At 50.4% G+C, this 27,025-nt stretch overlaps 1 protein-coding gene across 2 annotated transcripts in view; it reads left to right on the top strand.

Moving 5' to 3' along the window:
- The window catches only part of ITSN1 (intersectin 1), a 287,902-nt gene that overhangs the window by 187,444 nt on the left and 73,433 nt on the right, over window positions 1-27,025 (top strand). For both annotated transcript variants that reach the window (XM_075335003.1, XM_075335004.1), the window contains exons 18-24: window positions 4,013-4,230; window positions 4,770-4,888; window positions 5,018-5,256; window positions 6,071-6,230; window positions 13,886-14,091; window positions 14,645-14,733; window positions 15,091-15,257. In XM_075335003.1, coding sequence (XP_075191118.1) covers window positions 4,013-4,230; window positions 4,770-4,888; window positions 5,018-5,256; window positions 6,071-6,230; window positions 13,886-14,091; window positions 14,645-14,733; window positions 15,091-15,257 — 1,198 coding nt within the window. The remainder of the gene's footprint in view (window positions 1-4,012; window positions 4,231-4,769; window positions 4,889-5,017; window positions 5,257-6,070; window positions 6,231-13,885; window positions 14,092-14,644; window positions 14,734-15,090; window positions 15,258-27,025) is intronic.

The following is a 27,025-nucleotide window of genomic DNA, read 5'->3' as shown; positions in this document are numbered from 1 at the left end:
TTTATCTTGGTCTTCACCGCAAGTCTGCACCATGATCCCCTCCATGGCTCAGTAGGGCTCAAGTAGCTGAACGTGTAGTAACACGCAGAGTAGGTGGTGCACCGGGACTTTTATATATATATATATATATATATATATATATATATATATATATATATATATATATATATATATATATATATATATATATATATATATATATATATATATATATAATATTTTATTTATTTGTTTATTTTATTTCTCTTTTTTAAGAATTTTTTTCACTGTATTTATCTAAAAAAAAAAAACAAAAGCCATGTATTTATCTTCAGTACATGGAATTTGTTTAAGAATTTATTTCCATTTATTAGTCTTAAATACATGGATTTTTTTTTTTTTTTTTTTTTTAAGATAAATGGAAATAAATTCTTTAAAAAAATTTCATGTACTGAAGATAAAAATACATGTATTTATCTTCAGTACATGGAATTTGTTTAAGAATTTATTTCCATGTATTAATCTTAAAGAAAAATTAAAAAAAATCCATGTATTAAAAAAATAAAAATTTCATGTATTTATCTTATAAAAACAAAAAAAAACCTCCATGTATTTATCTTTAACCCCTTAATGACCCATGATGTACTGGGTACGTCATGGGTCGTGGGTCGGTAAGCCCCGCCGCCGGCAGGCGGCGGCGATCCGTGCACATATCAGCTGTTATCAATAGCTGACGTGTGCCTGCTAGCCGCGGGTGGAATCTCCTCCACCCGCGGCTATTAACCCCTTACATTTCGCTGCCAAAATCTGGGGGCCGCCATGACAGTCACTTACCCCGCCCCCACCGGAAGTCACGTGACATGATCACGTGACTTTCGGTGGTTGCCATGGTAGCACAGGGTCATGTGATGACCCCGGTAGCTAACATGACTCACTTCCTTTCAATGCCGGAATACAGCCAGCATTGAAAGTAAAGCAGCAAATCTGCAGTTCTCAGCTCTGTAGCTGAGATCTGCAGATACTGCAGAGCGATCGGAATGCTGATCGCTATAGCCCCCTAGGGGGACTAGTAAAATAAAAAAAAAGTAAAAAAAAAAAAAAAGTTTTAAAAAAAAAAAATAAAAAACCTAAAAGTTCAAATCATCCCCCTTTCACCCCATTGAAAATTAAAGGGTTAAAAAATTAAAAAATATACACATTTGGTATCGCCGTGTTCAGAAATGCCCGATCTATCAAAATATGAAATCAATTAATCTGATCAGTAAACGGCGTAGCGGCAAAAAAATTCCAAACACCAAAATTACATTTTTTGGTCGCCGCAAATTTTGCGCAAAATACAATAACAGGCGATCAAAACGTAGCATCTGCGCAAAAATGGTACCCTTAAAAACGTCAGGTCGAGACGCAAAAAATAAGCTATCAATGAGCCTCAGATCCTGAAAAATGAGAACGCTGCGGGTTTTGGAAAATGGCGCAAAACATGCGCCACTTTTTTTGGACAAGCTTGTGAATTTTTTTTAACCCCTTAGATACAAGTAAACCTATAACATGTTTGGTGTCTACAAACTCGCACTGACCTGAGGCATCACATAGATACCTCCAGTTTTACCATATAGTGAACACAGTGAATAAAATATCCCAAAAACTATTGTACGATCACACTTTTTTTTGCAGTTTTTCCGCACTTGGAATTTTTTTGTTGTTTTCCAGTACACTATATGGTAAAACTTATGGTTTCATTTAAAAGTACAACTCGTTCCGCAAAAAAACAAGCCCTCATATGGCAAGATTGATGGAAAAATAAAGTTACACCTCTCGGAAGAAGGGGAGCAAAAAACAAAAACTCAAAAACGGAAAGTGCCCGGGGGCTGAAGGGGTTAAGAAAAAAATTATGTATTTATCTGAAAAAAATTAAAAAAAAAAATCCATGTATTTTATAAAACCAAACTTTCCATTCCATTGTTCCAATTGTATTTATTTAGACTTGGGTGAATGCAGTACTTTCCTTAGGTTTCAGTCATAGGGATGACGCTCCTGCTTGGTTCAGTCATATTTTCTTTTACTGATTCTCACCCTCCGCATTGTAGTTGATTGCCATCACCACAAGTCCTCCACCATCGGCTTTGCCCTTTTATAGTGGCATTGTCACAGCTCTGGGGTGGTAGATGTTTTCTTGGGAGCTCTGCGCTATAATGGACAGATCTCAACATTGGAGAACTGATGGTGAAGGACGTGTGGTGATGATAATCACTTACAATGTGCGGGGATCGTGACGAAGTTCAAAAAATATTTTGACAGACAGTGACTGAACCAAGCAAAATTGCCGCCCCTACGACTGAGACTTAAGGTATGTAGTGCATTCACCTAAGCATGTAGTCTCTTTTTTTTGTTAAGATAAATATTAGTGATGCACATTGCATCAGTTAAAACACATTGGGGGGGGCGGGTTACTATTGAAAAAACATGACTGGTTCATTTGTTTTCCAGAGGAGGTGGTAGGTCCTCTTTATGATGTCCATTTTTTTGCCATCATTTTTTTTCTTGCTATTAGACATCTAAAATTGAACATGAAGTAACTTTGATCACAAAACCCAAGTTGTTCTACAAGTCACCATGGTAACCGACCACCACCAACCCTGTGTAGTCTGATACTGCAGTCATGTCGTGCCTCCATATACCGCCACACATTACATAGGTTGATAAAAGTAAGGGGACAGATGGCTGTTATGACTGAAGGATCAGAATACACAGCCGCTGTTTTATGCAGGTCCAAATTTCCTAATGTTTATTAGTGATTAAAGCAATTTGCAAAGTTGTTCCTCCTTCATCCTATAAAGGTCCAGTCACACTAAGCAACTTACCAGCGATCCCAACAACGATAGGGATTGCTGGTAAGTTGCTAGGAGGTTGCTGGTGAGATGTCACACTGCGACGCTCCAGCGATCCCACCAGCAACCTGACCTGGCAGGGATTGCTGGAGCGTCGCTACACGAGTTGCTGGTGAGCTCACCAGCAACCAGTGACCAGCCCCCAGCGCCGCGTGGAAGATGCTGCGCTTGGTAACTAAGGTAAATATCGGGTAACCAACCCGATATTTACCTTGGTTACCAGTGCACGCAGCTACACGTGCAGAGAGCAGGGAGCAGCGCACACCGCTTAGCGCTGGCTCCCTGCTCTCCTAGTTACAGCACACATCGGGTTAATTACCTGATGTGTACTGCAGCTAAATGTGCACAGAGCAGGGAGCAGCGCACAATGCTTAGCGCTGGCTCCCTGCTCTCCTAGTTACAGCACACATCGGGTTAATTACCCGATGTGTGCTGCAGCTAAATGTGCACAGAGCAGGGAGCAGCGCACACCGCTTAGCGCTGGCTCCCTGCTCTCCTAGCTACAGCACACATCGGGTTAATTAACCCGATGTGTCCTGCAGCTACATGTGCACAGAGCAGGAGCCGGCACTGACAGTGAGAGCGAAGGAGGCTGGTAACAAAGGTAAATATCGGGTAACCAAGGACAGGGCTTCTTGGTTACCCGATGTTTACATTGGTTACCAGCCTCCGCAGAAGCCGGCTCCTGCTGCCTGCACATTTAGTTGTTGCTGTCTCGCTGTCACACACAGCGATCTGTGCTTCACAGCGGGAGAGCAACAACTAAAAAATGGTCCAGGACATTCAGCAACAACCAACGACCTCACAGCAGGGGCCAGGTTGTTGCTGGATGTCACACACAGCGACATCGCTAGCAACGTCACAAAAGTTGTTCGTTAGCAGCGATGTTGCTAGCGATGTTGCTTAGTGTGACGGGGCCTTAAGATGTTGGAGCTTCTCGTTAGGTCTTTGTGAGCAGATCCCTTCCAAAGAGGACCGCTTACAATCTGTAGGAATACGCCGCTCCCATGGTGTCTGACAGCTACTTTTCTGCCCTTTTCTATCAGGTGTAAACATGTTTGACTCGTTAGCCATTAACGGATCTTATCATTGTCTCTTTAACCTTGCTGGCGTATTAATTGTTTCTGGCTCTCCCCATTCTTCAGGAAGGCCCAAGAGCAGGAGCAGCAATGGCAGGACCGTGTGAAGCAGGAAGAGGAGGCCCCGCGACACAAAGTCCTGCAAGACGAGGAGAAGCTGAAGAGAGAGGAATCCATAAAGAGGATGGAGGAAGAAAGAAGACTGGAGATTCAGGAGAAATCCATCAAAATTTTCCAGCAGCCGCCCGAGCCAATGAAACCTGTAGGACAAGTCCCCTGGACAGGTACAGGTGTTTGTGCTGTGGACATGGTGAAGGGGTGTGTGCTGCTGGCATGGTACAGGTATGTGTTGCGTGTTTGTTTGTGTGTGTGCCTGCCTGCTGCGGGCATGGTGTGTGTGTGTGTGTGTGTGTGTGTGTGTGTGTGTGTGTGTGTGTGTGTGTGTGTGTGTGTGTGTGTGTGTGGGCACGGTGCAGGTGTGTGTGTGTGTGTGTGTGTGTGTGTGTGTGTGCGTGCACGGTGCAGGTGTGTGTGTGTGTGTGGGTGTGTGTGTGTGCGTGCACGGTGCAGGTGTGTGTGTGTGTGTGTGTGTGTGTTGCGGGCATGGTGTAGGTGTGTGTGTGTGTGTGTGTGTGTGTGTGTGCTGCGGGCACGGTGTAGGTGTGGGTGGCCGCTTGCTACTCTGTGAAAGGTATGTGCCATTGGCTTATAAGTCTTTATGGTTGCAGGCTACAATATGTGTAATCTAATATTACATTAGTTTTCCCTACATATATCAGGAAAAGGAGCATTCATGATTTTTCCTTCTTTATTTTCTTTTCAGAGAAAGCGCCATTAACTATCTCCCAAGGGGATGTGAAGGTCGTGTATTACCGAGCATTGTATCCTTTTGATGCAAGAAGTCATGATGAAATCACCATCCAGCCCGGGGATATTATCATGGTAAGAGGGTGGGGGACTTGTAGAGTTGAAGCAAATTTGGCGGACAGCACTGTTTGTGCTCGTGTAGTAATCTTTCTTGAGGACTGTTTAATGTTTGCCTACCCGGTGACGGTCTTTCTGCTCCTCCAGGTTGATGAGAGCCAGACTGGCGAACCAGGGTGGCTTGGGGGTGAACTGAAAGGGAAAACGGGCTGGTTTCCTGCCAACTACGCCGAAAGACTGCCTGAAAGCGAGTTCCCAAGTACAGTAAAACAAGTAACAGACACTACAGCCAAAACCACTGTCCACGTGACGACGTCCACTGTCTCCTCAATAGCTTTTACCGATTCATCTACAAACGCCAACAACTGGGCTGACTTCAGCTCCACGTAAGAGCCTCAATGGCAGATTTGTTTTATTTCATGCGGCAATCTTCTTTTTTTTTTTTTTTTTTTTTTTTTTTTTTTTTTTTTTTATTATTATTATTATTATTATTATTATTATTATATTGATGACAGATTTTTCAGACCTGCTGTTTTTGTGGAGTCTTTCCAAATCTTTTTATGCTGCTTTTTGAATCAAACATTGACGGCAGCCTGAGAGCGGGTCTAACTCGCAGGATAGGAAACCTACCAAAACAAAAGCAAAACCTCCCCTCCGGGGACACAGACCTGTGAATTCCTAGTAGCTGGGGTGAGTGCCACACACGTGACTAGTAGGGGTTTATTTAGTACCTGGTAAACCCCTAGAAGATGTTCCAACACACAGGGGTCACTATACAATGGAGGTCCCTGCTGTTAGGGAGAGTGGTGAGAGGCTACCTTTGGAACTCACCTTAAGCGGACTCCCTAGCATCCCTATACAGGTTCTTTCAACCTGTTGGCAAGCAGGATACCTTGGCCCTTCAGCTAGCCCTAAACTCACCCTGGCTAGTGAGTAGGCTGACAAGTTCACTAGTTTCGCCACTACAATACAGTTACACAAGGGAAGGAATACAAACGGGAAATACATATGCAAAGAAAAGACACTCCAGGCGGCTTCAGTGCAGCAAACACCACTATGGAGCAGTGATTGATTATATGCATATTTTCATTAAAGTGCCCCGTCTGCAATCTGTGCCCACCATCGCAAATGGCGGGGGCTTTAGAAAATCCAAACTACTGGTAAGCTAATTATAATTTTCCTTTTTCATATATTCATCAGGTGGCCAACTAATAATAATGAGAAGGTAGAGACTGATAACTGGGACACGTGGGCGACCCAACCCTCCCTAACCGTGCCGAGTGCCGGCCAGATCCGACAACGCTCTGCTTTTACCCCCGCTACAGTCACTGGTTCTTCTCCGTCCCCGGTTCTAGGCCAGGTAGGTTGGATCTCAACAATTTTTGTGCCAAGAAAACAGTTATTAAAATAAGTCTTCCTTGGGTTGTCCAGGACTTGTCCTATCCTATACATAGGTACAACCATATACATCAGCATCTGACTGATGGGAGTCTGACATTTGGCTCCTTCACTGATCAGTTGGCTCTGTATGTAATTGCTGCACAGAAATGAATAACACTGCTCTGGATCTCTTCTGCACCCTCTACCAACATCCACTGTACATGTATTGCGCATGTCAGCATCGGGTGTATGGAGCATGCCCGGGGTGAGCCTGCCCCCTACACGCCAGATAATGGCTGTGTGTTAAAACCAGGACCTGCCTCTAATAATCACAGGTGGTGTGGAGTTACACCTGTGATTGTTAAAGGGAACCTGTCACCAGATTTGGGGCCTATAAGCTGCGGCCACCACCAGAGGGCTCCTATATACAGCATTCTAACATGCTGTATATAAGAGCCCAGGCCACTGTGTAGAACATAAACACTTTATAATACTCACTTAGGAGGTCGCTCCGGTGCAGACTGGCCAAATGGTTGGCACCATTCTCCGGGGCCGGCGCCTCCTCTTTCGGCCATCTTGGTCTTCCTTCTTCTGAAGCCTGGGTGCATGGCGCATCCAACGTCATACACACTTGCCGGCATTGTGGTCCTGCGCAGGTGATTGTGTATGACGTACGACACGTCATGCACCCAGGCTTCAGAAGGAGGAGAACAAAGATGGCCGAAAGAGGAGGCGCCGGTCCCGGAGAACGGAGACACCCATCTGACCAGTTTGCACCGCACTAATAGTTAGATGAGTATTACGAGTATAAAGTATAATAGCGATAGCTCGTAGCTGCAATGCCCTGCACATGAGGTATGACTATGACTAGGAGAACTATACTGCATTTCTAATTGGAGGTATTGGCTAATTTGTTAATAATAATTATTATTATCGATAATATCATTATTAATTATCATTAATATTATTGCACGTAGTACATATTAAGATAGGATCTTGGAGATGGGAATACCCCTTTAATAATTGGGTACGTGGCTTTATGCTGCTAAATGTTTAATAAGAAACATAAACTACAAATATGCAAGTAAAATGGCACTAACATAAAATACAGCACTCCCAAGCAAAAAAAAATAAAAATACAGCTATGCTCAACTAAAAATAAAAAAGTAATAACCACTAGAATGCAAAAAAAATACAAATCTAATAATTTATGTTCCTCAAGGTTAAACTTGGCCTGATAATGGAGGGCTTACTCAGCTGGGGTTTTCCTCTTCAGGAGCCACTATAGGGGTAATTTAGTCTTTGTATACTGTGATTAATACATGTAGATAGTTATTTCTTTATCGTTCCTTTGGGAGACCCAGACCTTGGGTGTTTAGCTTCTGCCTCCGGAGGACACACAAAGTACTACACTAAAAAGTGTAGCTCCTCCCTCTGAGCTTATACACCCCCTGGTGAGCCAGTCCCAGCCAGTTTATCGCTTTGTGTTCAGGAGGCATACATCCACACATGCATTCTCATGATTTTTTTTTTTTTTTTTGAAGAGATTGAAGAAGTGCGGGTCCACGTCTGGACCCCCGGCATGTCCCTTCTCACCCCACTGTGTCGGTGGTGTTGTAAGGTTGATTTCCAAGGCTGGAGCCTTACATGCCGTGCTCCTTCACCATCCCTCCTGGGCTCTGGCTTGAAGTGGGAGCCAGCACGGTCTCCATGCCTGGCAGGAGACCGGTCTCCATCCACAGCCCCTTGAGGATTCTGCTGGACCGGAGCACTCATCCCCAGGGACCTGGCCCTGCGTCTCAGCAGCTAAGTACCTGAGACGTTTATATGTTGGGGGTCCCTGTTCTTTATTGTATGGGGAGAGTATGCTGAATGTATTTATTTTGGCATTTCCGGCGGGTTCTCTAGCTTTCGCCCGAGAACCGCGCCGATGGTGCCTGCGCGTCGGCCTCGCCGCTTAAATTTAGGCCCCGGCTTTGCCGGAGGCCTAGTTTCTGTTAACTACCCTCGCATGTCACTCATGCAGAGGGACAGGCACGGCTCCTCCCGGCGGCCGTCCTGCACAGGGGAGGGACACTCCCCACTGCTGGGGCGTGTCTCCTCCCCTGCAGGTCTCTATGGCCCTCCAGTTCCCGCTCTCCTACAGGAACGCCCCCAAGTCCCGCCCCCTCTCTTCGCTCCGGCGGCCATTTTCTTAGGCAGAGTTCATTCTGCGCTGGGCCTTTCTGCACTCTGCATCCCTGCTGAGGTGCTGTGCATTGGGGGTCCGGGCTTCGCGATCTGGAGGGCACACAACACCGCTTCCAGCGGTCTGGTAAGCCACAGCCGGTCTCTGGTTGTGGACCTCTGTATATTCTCCCTGGGGTTCATTCTCTTGCAGAGCCCCCACTCCAGCAGCATGTCTCACACAAGGAGCAAGGCTCCAAAGCTTTATACTGTATGCGCTGCATGTAAGCTCCTGCTGCCTGAGCCGAGCACCTATCCACATTGTGATGTCTGCTCTAACTTGGCGGTGCCACAGCCTGGAGTCTCACCCCCAGTGGTCTCTCCGGCTGCCTCTGCACCTGTGGCTGAACCCCCGGCCTGGGTAGAGTCCTTCTCAAGGTCTATATCCCAGTCATTTGCTGAATCCATGGGACTTCTGTCCAGGACTTTGAATATGCATCAGCCCACCTCACAGGGTGCCTCTAATGCTCTTGCTAAGGGTCCTTTAGGATCCCTATCCTCTGACCTCCGTCCATCGGAGCTCACAGAGGATTCATCATCAGGTCCCAGACCCCGTCCTCCTAAGAGAAGGCGCAGGGTTTCCTCTCCCTCCTCATCCCGCGGCTCTGATTCAAGAGCTGACTCGCAAGATGAGGAGGATGCCCTTACGGGGGGCTCGGATCTATTAATTCTGTGCTGGATCTCAATCCGCCAGTATCAGAGGAGCAACCCTCTCTGGCAGAAAGGCACCAGTTTACCTCGCCTAAGAGAGTAAAGAGTGTGTTCTTTAACCACTCCAGGTTTCAGACCGCTGTGACCAAACCCAGGGCCTGTCCTGACAAACGCTTCCCAAAGCGTGGTTCAGATTACCGTTTTCCCTTTCCACCTGAGGTGGTCAAGGAATGGTCTCACTCCCCAAAGGTAGACCCCCCCCCGGTGTCTAGGCTCTCAGCCCGGACCGTTGTGTCGGTGGCTGACGGCACATCACTTAAGGATTCCACTGACCGTCAGATTGACCTTCTGGCCAAATCTGTGTATGAAGCGGCGGGGGCCGCGTTTTCCCCGCCTTTTGCAGCAGTGTGGGTCCTCAAAGCCATCTCTGCTTCTCTAGAGGAGATGCATTCCCTCACCAAGGAATCTATGCCTGAGATGGTTGCCTTAACTTCTCAAGCTTTAGCTTTTTCATCTTATGCCATGTCTGCCATGCTAGAGGCTTCTCACCGCACTGCGGTGGCTTCGGCTAATTCCCTCGTTATCCGCAGGATCTTGTGGCTTCGAGAGTGGAAGGCAGATGCTTCTTCAAAGAAGTACCTTGCTGGGCTCCCTTTTGCTGGTTCCCGGCTGTTCGTTGAACAGCTGGATGAAATTATTAAGGAAGCTACTGGCGGGAAGAGTACTTCCATGCCACAAACCAAGACCAGGAAACCCGCCCAGGGTAGGAATCAGACGAGGTTTCGTTCCTTTCGTTCCTCCAACTGGTCGTCCTCTAAGCCCTCCGCCTCGTCCGCTAACTCAGCTAAGGACCAGAAATCCAACTGGCGCCCAAAAGCGCGTCCGCAGGAGACCGCAGGAGGTTCTGCCACTAAGGCAGCCTCCTCGTGACGCTCTGCCCGCTCCAGCAACGTCCTTAGTCGGTGGCAGGCTCTCCCAATTTGGCAACGCTTGGTTAAAACAAGTCTCCGATCAGTGGGTGAGAGATATCATATCTCACGGCTACAGGATAGAATTCTCTTCCAGCCCTCCAAACAGATTTTTTCCCTCAACTCCCCCCTGCTCCAAGGCCGCCGCCTTCTCACAGGCCGTGGCATCCTTGCAGGCAAACGGAGTAATTGTACCAGTTCCCGCTCGGGAACGGTTCAGAGGTTTTTGCTCAAACCTCTTCCTAGTCCCCAAGAAGGACGGTTCCTTCCGGCCCATCCTGGATCTCAAGCTTCTCAACAAGCATGTTTGGGTGCGGCATTTTCGCATGGAGTCTCTGCTATCAGTCATTGCCTCAATGACCCAAGGGGATTTCCTGGCGTCCATCGACATCAGAGATGCCTATCTACATGTGCCAATTGCAGTTTCACACCAGCGTTGGTTACGTTTTGCAATAGGAGAGGATCATTTCCATTTCGTGGCCATCCCCTTCGGGTTAGCCACGGCCCCTCGGGTATTCACCAAGGTCATGGCAGCAGTGATTGCGGTTCTGCACCTCCAGGGGTTGGCAGTGCTCCCTTACCTGGACGACCTTCTGGTCAAGGCTCCATCCAGCGCAGACTGTCAGCGGAGTGTCTCGCTCACTCTCGCCACTCTAGCCCAATTCGGGTGGCTTGTCAATCTTCCCAAATCCACTCTTACTCCGACCCATAGTCTCGTGTACCTAGGGATCCAGTTCGAGACTTTGCCGGCACTTGTGAAGTTGCCCTTAATCAAACAGCAGTCACTCCAGCTAGCGGTGCGCTCTCTGCTGAGGCCCCGCCGTTATACCCTCAGGCGTCTGATGCAGGTGCTGGGTCAAATGGTGGCGTCCATGGAGGCTGTTCCCTTTGCCCAGTTCAATCTGCGCCCCCTGCAGCTGGACATTCTCCACTGTTGGGACAAGCGGCCTTCCTCCTTACACAGGTTAGTGGCTCTGTCGCCACGGACCAGGAGCTCTCTTCAGTGGTGGCTTTGGCCCCTCTCCCTGTCCCAGGGGCGCTTCTTCCTGGCCCCGTCCTGGGTGATCCTCACCACGGATGCCAGTCTATCCGGCTGGGGAGCGGTATGTCTCCACCACAGAGCGCAGGGCACTTGGACTCCGTCCGAGTCAGCCCTTTCAATCAATGTGCTGGAAACCAGAGCCGTGCTTCTAGCTCTCCTAGCATTTCACCACCTGTTGGCGGGCAGGCACATTCGAGTCCAGTCAGACAACGCGACAGCGGTTGCCTACATCAATCACCAAGGCGGGACACTCAGCCGCCTGGCAATGATGGAGGTACAACGCATCCTTCAATGGGCGGAGGACTCCAGGTCCACCATATCCGCAGTCCACATCCCAGGCGTGGAAAACTGGGAGGCAGATTATCTCAGCCGCCAAAGCGTAGACGGTGTCGAGTGGTCCCTGCACCCGGCAGTGTTTCAGTCAATCTGCCGCAAATTGGGCACTCCGGACGTGGACTTAATGGCATCCCGTCACAACAACAAAGTTCCTTTTTACGTGGCTCGCTCCCACGATCCTCAGGCCTTCGCCGCGGACGCTCTGGTTCAAGACTGGTCCCAGTTTCGTCTGTCCTACGTGTTTCCCCCTATAGCTCTCTTGCCCAGAGTCCTGTGCAAGATCAGAATGGAGGGCCGTCGAGTCATCCTCATTGTATCGTACTGGCCCAGGCGAGCTTGGTATCCGGACCTGCTCCAACTGTCCGTAGAGATGCCGTGGCATCTCCCGGACCGTCCAGACCTACTCTCGCAAGGTCCGTTTTTCCGCCCGAATTCTGCGGCCCTCAAATTGACGGCGTGGCTCTTGAGTCCTGGATTTTGACGGCTTCTGGTATTCCTCCTGAAGTCATCTCCACTATGACTCGGGCCCGTAAGTCTTCCTCCGCTAAGATCTATCACAGGACTTGGAAAATTTTCCTGTCCTGGTGTCGCTCTACCGGCCATCCTCCTTGGCCATTCTCTTTGCCGACCCTTCTGTCTTTTCTACAGTCCGGTCTGCAGCTAGGACTGCCCCTCAACTCTCTCAAGGGACAAGTCTCAGCTCTGTCAGTTCTGTTCCAGCGGCGTCTCGCTCGGCTGGCTCAGGTACGCACCTTCATGCAAGGCGCGTCTCACATCATTCCGCCTTATCGGCGGCCCTTGGATCCCTGGGACCTTAACTTGGTCCTCACGATATTGCAGAAAAAACCCCTTTTGAGCCTCTTAGGGAGGTTTCTTTGTATCGTCTTTCTCAGAAAGTGGCCTTTCTGGTTGCCATAACTTCTCTCAGGAGAGTCTCTCTCTGATTTGGCTGCGCTCTCCTCGGAGTCACCTTTTTTAGTTTTTCATCAAGACAAGGTGGTTTTCCGTCCGACTCCGGACTTTCTTCCTAAGGTGGTCTCTCCCTTCCACCTTAACCAGGACATTACCTTACCTTCCTTCTGTCCGGCCCCTGTTCATCGCTTTGAAAAAGCGCTGCATACTCTAGATCTGGTGCGTGCTCTCCGGATGTATGTGTCTCACACCGCTGCGCTCAGGCGGTGCACCTCTCTTTTTATGCTAACCACAGGTCGGCGCAAGGGCCTCTCTGCTTCTAAGCCGACCTTAGCCCGTTGGATTAGATCGACCATTTTGGACACCTACCAGAGTACTCAGGTGCCTCCCCTGCCGGGGATCAAGGCACACTCGACCAGAGCTGTCGGTGCCTCTTGGGCTTTTAGGCACCAGGCTACGCTCAACAAGTCTGTCAGGCTGCCACTTGGGCTAGCCTGCATACCTTCTCGAAGCACTACCAAGTGCATGCTCATGCTTCGGCAGATGCGATCTTGGGCAGATGCATCCTTCAGGCGGCTGTCGCCCATTTGTGAAGTTAGGTTCTGCCTACTTCTTAGTTTTTCTGTTTATTCCCCACCCAGGGACTGCTTTGGAATGTCCCAAGGTCTGGGTCTCCCATAGGAACGATAAAGAAAAAGAGAATTTTGTTTACTTACCGTAAATTCTTTTTCTTATAGTTCCGTATTGGGATACCCAGCACCCTCCCTGTTGCCTGTTGGCAAATTCTTGTTCCGCGTGTTATCACCGGCTGTTGTCGTGGACAGAGTCTCCGGTTGTTCCGGCTCTTGCTCTGTTCTACTTGTGGGTGGCTATTCTCCTTCAGCTTTGGCACTAAACTGGCTGGGACTGGCTCACCAGGGGGTGTATAAGCTCAGAGGGAAGAGCTACACTTTTGAGTGTAGTACTTTGTGTGTCCGGAGGCAGAAGCTAAACACCCATGGTCTGGGTCTCCCAATACGGAACTATAAGAAAAAGAATTTACGGTAAGTAAACAAAATTCTCTTTTTCTCTGCTCTATAGAAGGGGGTTTGGACTGTTTTGGGGGGTTTGGAGCAAAGCTGTCCTCTCCCTCCTCCATACCCATAATGTCCTATGTCCTTGTATTCGGCTTTGTTCTTTGATAATCCAGTTGTCTAAACCAGAGGTTTCCAACTCCAGTCCTCAAGGCACACCAACAGTGCATGTTTTCAGGATTTCCTTAGTATTGCACAGGTGATAATTTCTAAAGAAATCCTGAAAACATGCACTGTTGGGGTGCCTTGAGGACTGGAGTTGGGAACCTCTGGATTGTAATCTAGGGCAGCCGGATAGGTTTTCGGCACATGCTGTTACCACTGCCTATAGCACAAGGCCATTATCTGTATCCTGGATTACGTTCCCATTTGTCCATTCTTCTGACATGCATTTTTTTGTGCCATTTTTTATTTTTTTTTCCTGAAGGGTGAAAAGGTAGAAGGACTCCAAGCACAGGCTTTATATCCCTGGAGGGCCAAGAAGGACAACCACCTAAACTTCAACAAGAACGACACCATCACTGTTTTGGAGCAGCAGGACATGTGGTGGTTCGGTGAAGTTCAAGGTCATAAGGGCTGGTTCCCTAAATCATATGTGAAGCTCATTTCAGGGCCCCTCAGGAAGTCTACAAGGTGCGTATGTAGGGTTTTGGGGGGGGTTTTTTTGTTTGTTTTTTTTTTGCAGTGATCAGATGGTCACCATGGAAAGCGTGTAGAGCCAAGTGTCCTGATCTACAATGAGCATGACTTTCCAGCTAAAGAATATTAATTTTAGCTAAACTGAAACTTGCATAGTCAATTAATCTGATAGACCTAAGAAGTAAACTTCAGAGAGTGGAATAGGCAACCACGGGAGGTGGTGAGCTCTCCATCAATGGAAATCTTCAAGCTTAAACTGGATAAACATAGCTGGGAGGATTTAGGAAAACCTGCACTCGCAGGGGGTTGGCCCCGATGGCCCTTGCGGTCCCTTCCAACTTTACCATTCTATGATTCTATGTGCATGCTGCAGTCCCTTTTTATGGGAGTTTGCCCCCTTACCTTGGGTCCATATATGATATGCCCCAAAGTCTGCTTGAAGCCTCTTTTGAAGGGTCTTTGGCAGTTAACTAGTACTTTTTTTTTTTTTTTTTTAACCCAGTCCATTTTTATTTATTTATTTATTTTTTTTTTTTTTGTATTACAGTATTGATTCGACATCTTCGGAAAGTCCTGCCAGTTTAAAGAGAGTCTCATCACCAGCATTCAAGCCTTCCATTCAAGTCCAAGGAGAAGGTGAGGCTGGGCTGCATGTTCCCCCTAAGGGCGAAAGCCGTGCACTGATGATATAGGAGGAGTATAGATGTTTATTACATTATTTTAGAGGCAGAGTCCTCTGCCAGACAGGTGGCTGTCATGGTTGAAGATTGATGGGACATGTTAAAAATTTAGCATAAAGTATCCCTTTTAATTGTTAGGTCGGTGGTGGTGGTCCAGAGGCCAAAGTACAACTGAGTTTAGGTTTTCCACGCCCCTGACTCTTGTTACATTACAGCTCAATAAGCCCACACTAGTCACAGTCCAGTCAGCAGAGTCCAGTGGTATCTGAAGCATCGGTCAGCGCTCACGTGTAATGTTCTGTCTCCGCTCCAGAATACATAGCAATGTACACGTATGAGAGTAATGAACAAGGAGACCTGACCTTCCAGCAAGGGGACATGATTGTAGTCATCAAGAAAGATGGCGACTGGTGGACGGGGACCGTAGGGGATAAAACCGGAGTCTTCCCATCCAACTACGTCAGGCTTAAAGATTCAGAGGTAAGAGCTCCTTTTACTGTAGGATATGTAGTGTATTATGCTCGGGAGCTGTAGATGTTTGATACACGGGGTTGACTTTTAATGAACGGCCTTTCTTTAGGACAAGACCACTGGGGTTTTGATCTCAGGAACCTACACTGATCAGCTAACATGGATTATTCAGGCGCAAAGCCATGAAAATGAATGCGGGTGTACCTAGATAAAGAACGGCGCTCGCTGGATCATTCTGCTCAACATTGGTGGCTGGATATAAATCAGTCCATGTTATTAGCTGATCAGTGCTGATTCCTGGGGTCAACCTCTGTGGTCTTGTCCTAAAGAAAGGCTATCAATTGGAATTTCCAGACAACCCCTTAACCTCTTCACCAACCCGCGATTTTCCATCCCCGGGGGTACCAGTGGGAGTTGGGAATGACTCGCTTCTCACCGCCGCATGTTAAAACTCGTTATCACAGATGGACAGTGGGATTTAATGGGTTAACCACTGTGGCTCGACCTCCGATCCACCCGCAGCTGTTAGAGGCTCATGATGGCTGATCAGATCAACCGACTTGTGCAGGGAAACATGCGGGCTCAGGATGCAAGCCCGGCATCAAAGGGACAGACATGACCATGGACTTAACAATACATATACTGTCGTGAAGCAGTGTAAAGCATGGCATATAGTAAGGACTTGCTGCATTTTTGTCTTTTACACAGTTTTGTCACGAAATTTGAAGGATTTCCTAATACCGTGAATAAGACTCCTGAAGTCCCATGCACATATTGCTTATTTTTCCTCTTAAGATTTGAAGAAGTTTCAAATCCACAGCATGTCAATTCAGCATTTTTGCAGCGGTTTTCACCTAGTCCAATGAAATAGGGAAAAAATGCATAATAACAAATGCATGCAAAAATACGCACATTTTATGGTGGGTTTTTCTTTGTCGCTCCATTGGGAGACCCAGACAATTGGGTGTATAGCTATTGCCTCTGGAGGCCACACAAAGTATTACACTTAAAAGTGTAAGGCCCCTCCCCTTCTGGCTATACACCCCCAGTGGGATCACTGGCTCACCAGTTTTGTGCTTTGTGCGAAGGAGGCAACACATCCACGCATAGCTCCACTTTTTAGTCAGCAGCAGCTGCTGACTATGTCGGATGGAAGAAAAGAGGACACATATAGTGTCCCCAGCATGCTCCCTTCTCACCCCACTGTATGTCGGAGGTGTTTGTAAGGTTGAGGTACCCATTGCGGGTACGGCGGCAGGAGCCCACATGCTGATTCCTTCCCCATCCCTTTTTACAGGGCTCTGGGTGAAGTGGGATTTACCGGTCTCCAGGCACTGAGACCGTGCTCCATCTACAGCCCCTGGAGAAGATGCTGGATGGAGCGGAGTACATCAGGGACATGGCCCTGCTTCCTCAAGGTACTCTGTGTCCCCGTGCATTTGGCGCTCACACCGCAGCATGCTGGGTGTTGTAGTGCGCCGGGGGACATCAGCGCTGCGGCGCCTGTGCCATGGCCTCATTCAGCTTTGCTGAAGCAGGCTCACTTATGGGAATTGGTCGCGCCGGCCGCTGGGACTGCGGCGCGGCTGGCACTTGTAGTGCGCCGGGGACTTCAGCGCGGCCTGCGCTTTTACGGCGGCCGCGCTGATAACTAGAGTCCCCGGCTTTTGCGGCCTGCTTCCGTTCGTTCCCGCCCCCAGACCTGCCAGTCAGGAGAGGGGCGGGACGCTGGCCACTTCCAGGAATCGGTCGCGCCGGCCGCTGGCAGCGGCGCGGCTGGCACTTGTGGTGCGCCGGGGACTTCAGCGCGGCCCGCGCTTTTACGGCGGCCGCGCTGATAACTAGAGTCCCCGGCTTTTTGCGGCCTGCTTCCGTTCGTTCCCGCCCCCAGACCTGCCAGTCAGGAGAGGGGCGGGACGCTGGCCACTTCTATGAATCGGTCGCGCCGGCCGCTGGAACTGCGGCGCGGCTGGCACTTGTGGTGCGCCGGGGACTTCAGCGCGGCCCGCGCTTTTACGGCGGCCGCGCTGTTAACTCGAGTCCCCGGCTTCTGGGCCTAGTCTCCCTCGTTACCGCCCACAGCCCTGACAGTCAGGGTAGGGGCGTGACGCTGCATAGAGCAGAGCTGAGAGCTGGAGTATGTTTTGCATACTCCACCCCTCTCACTGTGTGCACTGTGAATCCGGATTCCCGCACTTTCTCAGGCACGCCCACGGCTTCCTTCTCTACAAGGACACCGGCAGCCATTAGTGTCAGTTTCTGTACGATACAGAGACAAGTGTGGAAGACCCTGGCATTCTGATAGTCACACAATCGCTGTAACAGGCGTTAAGCAGCACCTGTGGTGCTAACCCCACTAGTGCAGAAGTGCACTTATAGATATGCTTGTACTATATACATTGCACTGTTTGGTCGCACGTTGTATATACCCTCCTGGATTATGCGGAGGAGTTATCAGCATATTCTCTGTGTAAAACAAAGGTGCAGAACCACATGTTTTTCTATACAGCTGGTACAGCATGTACGGCTATACGGCCGGCAGGTACATAGACTCCCATTGTATGCACTAATGGCCAGGGGATGAGGACGGTGTCTGCAGTATTTACTGACAGTTTTTCTGAGACTATGGCTACGATACTAGAAGCCTAGCAGTCCGGACATGTCTCTCACAATATGGGCACTGTTGAAGGCCCCCCTCAGTGTGAATAACTAACAGCTCCGGGAATGTCACACGCATCCCAGAGTCACGGCTCTGCACGGACGTCAGTCCCAGACAGCCTAAGTGGGCTCGCTATGAGCGGCCTCGGTTTCATCAGGGTCCTAACAGAAGGACTCGCTGTGTAATGAGGCGGAAGTAGCGGCTCAGGATTCTGATCCTGAGACCGCTCTCAATCTGGATACACCTGATTGTGACGCCATAGTAAATAATCTTATAGCGTCCATCTATAGAATGTGGGTTATTTCTCACAGCTCCTCCAGTGGAGGAGTCAGCTTCACGTATTTTTCTGGACCACTCTGCCTTCAGAGAGGCAGTCCAGGAACACCACGCTTATCCAGATATGCGCTTCTCCAAACGGCTTAGGATACACGTTATCCCTGTCCCCTGACTTGGTCAAGGACTGGACCCAATGTCCCGAGCGGCATCCTCCAATCTCCAGGCTTGTAGCTAGATCCATAGTTGCAGTGGGAGATGGAACTGCAAACTCAAAGATGCCACTGACAGACAGATGGATCTCTGGTCGAAAGCCATCTATGAGGCTGTCGGCGCACCGTTGGCTCCGGCATTCTCTCCCTTGGGGCACTCCAAGCTATTTCAGCTTGTCTTACACAGATTGACACGGTTACACGTACATCTGTGCCGCAGGTGGCATCCTTAACCTCTCAAATGTCTGCATTTGTTTCTTACGCGATTCAGGTTGTCCTGGACTCTGCGAACCGTGCGGCGGTAGCCTCCGCTACTCCGTGTTTTTAAGCAGAGCCTGGTCTGCTCGTTAAGTGAATGGAAGGCAGATTCTGCTTCCAAAAAAGGTTGCCTAACCAGTTGCCTTTTTCTGCTGACCGACTGTTTGGTGAGCGTTGGATGTAACCATCAAACAGTCCAGGGGTAAGGATTCATCCTTTCCTCAGCCCGGACACAACAAACCCCAACAGAGCAAGAGGCAGTCGGGGTTTTTGGCCTTTTCGAGGCTCGGGCAGGTCCCATTTTTCCTCGTCCAATGTGGACTCAAAAGGATCAGAGGAGCTAAGATTCTTAGCGGGCTCAGTCTCGCCCAAAAAAGCGACAGTCTGAAAACCCGCTTCCAAGGCGGCTTCCTCATGACTTGCGGCCTCGGTCGGTAGCAGGCTCTCCCGCCTTGGCGATATTTAGCTGCCATAGGTCAATGACCATTGAGTGTGAGACATTCTGTCTCACGGGTACAGGATAGAGCTCACTTCTCGTCCTCCAACTCGATTCTTCAGAATTTCTCCACCTCCCGGCCGGGCCGCTGCTCTTCTGCAAACAGGGTGCACTCTATAGGCAGAAAGAGTGATGACCCCCGTTCCTCTTCAGGAACAAGGTCACGGTTTTTACCCCAAATTCTTTGCGGTACCTATAACAACGGGCCGTTCCGTCCCGTTCTGGATCTAAAAATGCTCAGCAAGCTCGTGGACACCAGGCGGTTCCGGATGGAATCCCTCCGCCATGTCATCGCCTCAAGGTCCCAAGGATATTTCCTAGCATCATTAGGCATCAAGGATGCTTATCCACACGTGCCGATTGATCCAGAGCACTAGCGTTTCTACGCTTCGTTATAGGAGACGAACACCCTCGGTTCGTAGCTCTACCTTCCGGCTAGCGACAGTCCAACTGGTCTTCGCCAAGGTCAGGGCAGCAGTAGTCACAGTCCTGCACTCTCAGGGTCACTCTGTGGTCCCGTATTTAGACGATCTACTTGTCAAGGCACTCTCTTAGGAAACATGCCAACACTGCCCGAACGTTGCGCTGGAGACTCTCTAGAGTTTTGGGTGGATCATCAACTTTTTAAAGTCAGATCCGACCCCGACCCTATCGATAACATTCTAGGCATAGAGTTTCTTACTCTCTCAGCGATAGTGAAGCTGCCGCTAGACAAACAGCATTCACTACGGGCTGCAAGCTCTTCTTTAAGAACCAGTCGCACACATTGAGACGCCTCATGCACTTCCTACGTAAGATGGTAGCAATGGAGGCAGTTCCTTTCGCGCAGTTTTACTGCGTCCACTACAATGGGACATTCTCCGCCAATGGGACGAGGAGTCGACGTCCCTCAACAGAGTCGTCGTTCTTTCTCAGGCGGCCAAGGAATCTCTACGGTGGCGGCTTCTTCTCACCTCTTGGTCAAAAAGAAGGTCCTTCCTATCCCCGTCCTGGGCGATAGTTACGACAGACGCGAGTCTATCAGGGTGGGGAGCAGTTTTTCTCCACTACAGCGCTCAGGGTACGTGGACTCAGCAAGAAGTCCACTCTTCAGATCAATGTTCTTGAACACAGAGCAGTGTATCTTGCCCTACAATCCTTCCAACAGCGGCTGGAAAGCAAGCATATCCGACTTCAGTCGGACAGCTCCACAGCGGTGGCATACATCAACCACCAAGGAAGAACGCGCAACCGGCAAGCCTTCCAGGAAGTCCGGCAGGTTCTGATGTGGGTGGAAGACACGGCATCCACCATATCCACAATTCACATCCCAAGTGTGGAAACTAGGAAGCTGACTTCCTAAGTCGCTGAGGTGTGGCCGAAAGAGTATGGTCTCCTCACCCGGACGGGTTTCAGGAGATCTGGCGCCGCTGACAGAGGCCGGACGTCGATCTAATGGCGTCACGGCACAACAACAATGTGCCAGCTTCATGGCACGGTTTCACAATCATCGAGCTCTGGCGGCAAACGCCTTAGTTCAGCATTGGTCGCAGTTCCAGCTACCTTAGGTGCCACCTCTGGCATTGTTGCCCAGAGTACTGCGCTAGATCAAGACCGACTGCGGCCGCGCCATCCTCGTCGCTACAAATTGGCCGAGGATGTTGTGGTACTCGGTTCTGTGGTGCCTCACGGTAGGCTAACCGGGGGCACTACCAGACCAATCAGACTGGCTGTCTCAAGGGCCATTCTTCCATTTGAATTCTACGGCCCTCAACCGGATGGTGTGGCATTGAGTCCTGGAACCTAGTGTCGTCAGGATCACCTCAGGACGTGGTTGCCACCATGAGACAGGCTAGCATACCAACGTCCGCCAAGATTGACCACAGGACGTGGAAGATGTTCTTATCTCGGTGCTCGGCGCAGGGTGTTTCTCCCTGGCCGGTTGCATCGTCTATGTTTCCTTCCTTCCTGCAATCTAGGTAGGAAAATGGGTTGTCGCTCAGTTCCCTTTAGGGACAAGTCTCAGCGCTATCTGTATTTTTTCAGAAACGACGACTTCCTCAGGTACGCACGTTCCTACGGGGAGTTTGTCTTCTCAGCACTCCGTACAAGCGGCCGTTAGAGCCCTGAGATCTGAACAAGGTTCTAATTGCTCTCCAGATGCCGCCTTTCGAGCCTTTGAAGGATGTCTCCCTTCCCGTTTTTCACGGGAAGTGGCCTTCTAGTAACGGTCTCGTCTCTTAGGAGAGTTTCCGAGCTAGCAACGCTCTCATACAAACTCCCTTCCTGGTCCTTCACCAGGACAGGGTAGTTCTGCGTCCGGTTCCGGAATTTCTCCCTAAGGTGGTATCCCATTTTCATATCAATCAGGATATCACCTCACCTTCTTTGTGTCCTCGTCCAGTCCATCTATTTCAGAAAGATTTGCATCTGTTGGTTCTGGTGAGAGCACTCCGGTTCTACTTCCCGCATGGCGCTCCTGCGCCACCCGGATGCACTCTTTGTCCTTGTCGCTGGTCGGCGTAAACAGTCGCAAGCTTCCAGATCCACCCTTGCTCGGGGGCTCGAGGAACCAATTCTTGAAACCTACAGTTCTACTGGGCTTCTGGTTCTCTCAAGGCCGAAGGCCCATTCTACCAGAGCCGTGGGTGCATCCTGGGCATTACGGCACCAGGCTACGGCTCAGCAGGTGTGTCAGGCACCCACCTGGTCGAGTCTACTTACTTTTCTTTGTCGCTCCATTGGGAGACCCAGACAATTGGGTGTATAGCTATTGCCTCTGGAGGCCACACAAAGTATTACACTTAAAAGTGTAAGGCCCCTCCCCTTCTGGCTATACACCCCCAGTGGGATCACTGGCTCACCAGTTTTGTGCTTTGTGCGAAGGAGGCAACACATCCACGCATAGCTCCACTTTTTAGTCAGCAGCAGCTGCTGACTATGTCGGATGGAAGAAAAGAGGACACATATAGTGTCCCCAGCATGCTCCCTTCTCACCCCACTGTGTCGGAGGTGTTTGTAAGGTTGAGGTACCCATTGCGGGTACGGCGGCAGGAGCCCACATGCTGATTCCTTCCCCATCCCTTTTTACAGGGCTCTGGGTGAAGTGGGATTTACCGGTCTCCAGGCACTGAGACCGTGCTCCATCTACAGCCCCTGGAGAAGATGCTGGATGGAGCGGAGTACATCAGGGACATGGCCCTGCTTCCTCAAGGTACTCTGTGTCCCCGTGCATTTGGCGCTCACACCGCAGCATGCTGGGTGTTGTAGTGCGCCGGGGGACATCAGCGCTGCGGCGCCTGTGCCATGGCCTCATTCAGCTTAGCTGAAGCAGGCACACTTATGGGACTCGGCCGCGCCGGCCGCTGGGACTGCGGCACGGCTGGCACTTGTAGTGCGCCGGGGACTTCAGCGCGGCCTGCGCTTTTACGGCGGCCGCGCTGATAACTACAGTCCCCGGCTTTTGCGGCCTGCTTCCGTTCGTTCCCGCCCCCAGACCTGCCAGTCAGGAGAGGGGCGGGACGCTGCCCACGTCTAGGACTCGGGCGCGCCGGCCGCTGGAACAGCGGCGCGGCTGGCACTTGTAGTGCGCCGGGGACTTCAGCGCGGCCCGCGCTTTTACGGCGGCCGCGCTGATAACTCGAGTCCCCGGCTTTTGCGGCCTGCTTTAGTTCGTTCCCGCCCCCAGACCTGCCAGTCAGGAGAGGGGCGGGACGCTGGCCACTTCTAGGGCGGTCGCGCCGGCCGCTGGGACTGCGGCGCGGCTGGCACTTGTGGTGCGCCGGGGACTTCAGCGCGGCCCGCGCTTTTACGGCGGCCGCGCTGTTAACTCGAGTCCCCGGCTTCTGGGCCTAGTCTCCCTTCGTTACCGCCCACAGCCCTGACAGTCAGGGTAGGGGCGTGACGCTGCATAGAGCAGAGCTGAGAGCTGGAGTATGTTTTGCATACTCCACCCCTCTCACTGTGTGCACTGTGAATCCGGATTCCCGCACTTTCTCAGGCACGCCCACGGCTTCCTTCTCTACAAGGACACCGGCAGCCATTAGTGTCAGTTTCTGTACGATACAGAGACAAGTGTGGAAGACCCTGGCATTCTGATAGTCACACAATCGCTGTAACAGGCGTTAAGCAGCACCTGTGGTGCTAACCCCACTAGTGCAGAAGTGCACTTATAGATATGCTTGTACTATATACATTGCACTGTTTGGTCGCACGTTGTATATACCCTCCTGGATTATGCGGAGGAGTTATCAGCATATTCTCTGTGTAAAACAAAGGTGCAGAACCACATGTTTTTCTATACAGCTGGTACAGCATGTACGGCTATACGGCCGGCAGGTACATAGACTCCCATTGTATGCACTAATGGCCAGGGGATGAGGACGGTGTCTGCAGTATTTACTGACAGTTTTTCTGAGACTATGGCTATGATACTAGAAGCCTAGCAGTCCGGACAGGTCTCTCACAATATGGGCACTGTTGAATCATTGATCCATGGCCCCCCTCAGTGTGAATAACTAACAGCTCCGGGAATGTCACACGCATCCCAGAGTCACGGCTCTGCACGGACGTCAGTCCCAGACAGCCTAAGTGGGCTCGCTATGAGCGGCCTCGGTTTCATCAGGGTCCTAACAGAAGGACTCGCTGTGTAATGAGGCGGAAGTAGCGGCTCAGGATTCTGATCCTGAGACCGCTCTCAATCTGGATACACCTGATTGTGACGCCATAGTAAATAATCTTATAGCGTCCATCTATAGAATGTGGGTTATTTCTCACAACTCCTCCAGTGGAGGAGTCAGCTTCACGTATTTTTCTGGACCACTCTGCCTTCAGAGAGGCAGTCCAGGAACACCACGCTTATCCAGATATGCGCTTCTCCAAACGGCTTAGGATACACGCTATCCCTGTCCCCTGACTTGGTCAAGGACTGGACCCAATGTCCCGAGCGGCATCCTCCAATCTCCAGGCTTGTAGCTAGATCCATAGTTGCAGTGGGAGATGGAACTGCAAACTCAAAGATGCCACTGACAGACAGATGGATCTCTGGTCGAAAGCCATCTATGAGGCTGTCGGCGCACCGTTGGCTCCGGCATTCTCTCCCTTGGGGCACTCCAAGCTATTTCAGCTTGTCTTACACAGGTTGACACGGTTACACGTACATCTGTGCCGCAGGTGGCATCCTTAACCTCTCAAATGTCTGCATTTGTTTCTTACGCGATTCAGGTTGTCCTGGACTCTGCGAACCGTGCGGCGGTAGCCTCCGCTACTCCGTGTTTTTAAGCAGAGCCTGGTCTGCTCGTTAAGTGAATGGAAGGCAGATTCTGCTTCCGAAAAAGGTTGCCTAACCAGTTGCCTTTTTCTGCTGACCGACTGTTTGGTGAGCGTTGGATGTAACCATCAAATAGTCCAGGGGTAAGGATTCATCCTTTCCTCAGCCCGGACACAACAAACCCCAACAGAGCAAGAGGCAGTCGGGGTTTTCGGCCTTTTCGAGGCTCGGGCAGGTCCCATTTTTCCTCGTCCAAGGTGGACTCAAGAGGATCAGAGGTGCTAAGATTCTTAGCGGGCTCAGTCTCGCCCAAAAAAGCGACAGTCGGAAAACCCGCTTCCAAGGCGGCTTCCTCATGACTTGCGGCCTCGGTCGGTAGCAGGCTCTCCCGCCCTGGCGATATTTAGCTGCTATAGGTCAATGACCATTGAGTGTGAGACATTCTGTCTCACGGGTACAGGATAGAGCTCACTTCTCGTCCTCCAACTCGATTCTTCAGAATTTCTCCACCTCCCGGCCGGGCCGCTGCTCTTCTGCAAACAGGGTGCACTCTATAGGCAGAAAGAGTGATGACCCCCGTTCCTCTTCAGGAACAAGGTCACGGTTTTTACCCCAAATTCTTTGCGGTACCTATAACAACGGGCCGTTCCGTCCCGTTCTGGATCTAAAAATGCTCAGCAAGCTCGTGGACACCAGGCGGTTCCGGATGGAATCCCTCCGCCATGTCATCGCCTCAAGGTCCCAACGATATTTCCTAGCATCATTAGGCATCAAGGATGCTTATCCACATGTGCCGATTGATCCAGAGCACTAGCGTTTCTACGCTTCGTTATAGGAGACGAACACCCTCTGTTCGTAGCTCTACCTTCCGGCTAGCGACAGTCCAACTGGTCTTCGCCAAGGTCAGGGCAGCAGTAGTCACAGTCCTGCACTCTCAGGGTCACTCTGTGGTCCCGTATTTAGACGATCTACTTGTCAAGGCACTCTCTTAGGAAACATGCCAACACTGCCCGAACGTTGCGCTGGAGACTCTCTAGAGTTTTGGGTGGATCATCAACTTTTTAAAGTCAGATCCGACCCCGACCCTATCGATAACATATCTAGGCATAGAGTTTCTTACTCTCTCAGCGATAGTGAAGCTGCCGCTAGACAAACAGCATTCACTACGGGCTGCAAGCTCTTCTTTAAGAACCAGTCGCACACATTGACACGCCTCATGCACTTCCTACGTAAGATGGTAGCAATGGAGGCAGTTCCTTCGCGCAGTTTTACTGCGTCCACTACAATGGGACATTCTCCGCCAATGGGACGAGGAGTCGACGTCCCTCAACAGAGTCGTCGTTCTTCTCAGGCGGCCAAGGAATCTCTACGGTGGTGGCTTCTTCTCACCTCTTGGTCAAAAAGAAGGTCCTTCCTATCCCCGTCCTGGGCGATAGTTACGACAGACGCGAGTCTATCAGGGTGGGGAGCAGTTTTTCTCCACTACAGCGCTCAGGGTACGTGGACTCAGCAAGAGTCCACTCTTCAGATCAATGTTCTTGAACACAGAGCAGTGTATCTTGCCCTACAATCCTTCCAACAGCGGCTGGAAAGCAAGCATATCCGACTTCAGTCGGACAGCTCCACAGCGGTGGCATACATCAACCACCAAGGAAGAACGCGCAACCGGCAAGCCTTCCAGGAAGTCCGGCAGGTTTGATGTGGGTGGATGACACGGCATCCACCATATCCACAATTCACATCCCAAGTGTGGAAACTAGGAAGCTGACTTTCTAAGTCGCTGAGGTGTGGCCGAAAGAGTATGGTCTCCTCACCCGGACGGGTTTCAGGAGATCTGGCGCCGCTGACAGAGGCCGGACGTCGATCTAATGGCGTCACGGCACAACAACAATGTGCCAGCTTCATGGCACGGTTTCACAATCATCGAGCTCTGGCGGCAAACGCCTTGGTTCAGCATTGGTCGCAGTTCCAGCTCCCTTAGGTGCCATCTCTGGCATTGTTGCCCAGAGTACTGCGCTAGATCAAGACCGACTGCGGCCGCGCCATCCTCGTCGCTACAAATTGGCCGAGGATGTTGTGGTACTCGGTTCTGTGGTGCCTCACGGTAGGCTAACCGGGGGCACTACCAGACCAATCAGACTGGCTGTCTCAAGGGCCATTCTTCCATTTGAATTCTACGGCTCTCAACCGGATGGTGTGGCATTGAGTCCTGGAACCTAGTGTCGTTAGGATTACCTCTGGACGTGGTTGCCACCATGAGACAGGCTAGCATACCAACGTCCGCCAAGATTGACCACAGGACGTGGAAGATGTTCTTATCTCGGTGCTCGGCGCAGGGTGTTTCTCCCTGGCCGGTTGCATCGTCTATGTTTCCTTCCTTCCTGCAATCTAGGTAGGAAAATGGGTTGTCGCTCAGTTCCCTTTAGGGACAAGTCTCAGCGCTATCTGTATTTTTTTCAGAAACGACGACTTCCTCAGGTACGCACGTTCCTACGGGGAGTTTGTCTTCTCAGCACTCCGTACAAGCGGCTGTTTGAGCCCTGAGATCTGAACAAGGTTCTAATTGCTCTCCAGATGCCGCCTTTCGAGCCTTTGAAGGATGTCTCCCTTCCCGTTTTTCACGGGAAGTGG

Source organism: Anomaloglossus baeobatrachus, chromosome 2 (assembly GCF_048569485.1).
Source record: "Anomaloglossus baeobatrachus isolate aAnoBae1 chromosome 2, aAnoBae1.hap1, whole genome shotgun sequence".
Taxonomy (NCBI): Eukaryota; Metazoa; Chordata; class Amphibia; order Anura; family Aromobatidae; genus Anomaloglossus; species Anomaloglossus baeobatrachus.
The sequence above is the reverse complement of the archived record's forward strand: the minus strand, read 5'-3'. Positions and strand labels throughout refer to the sequence as shown.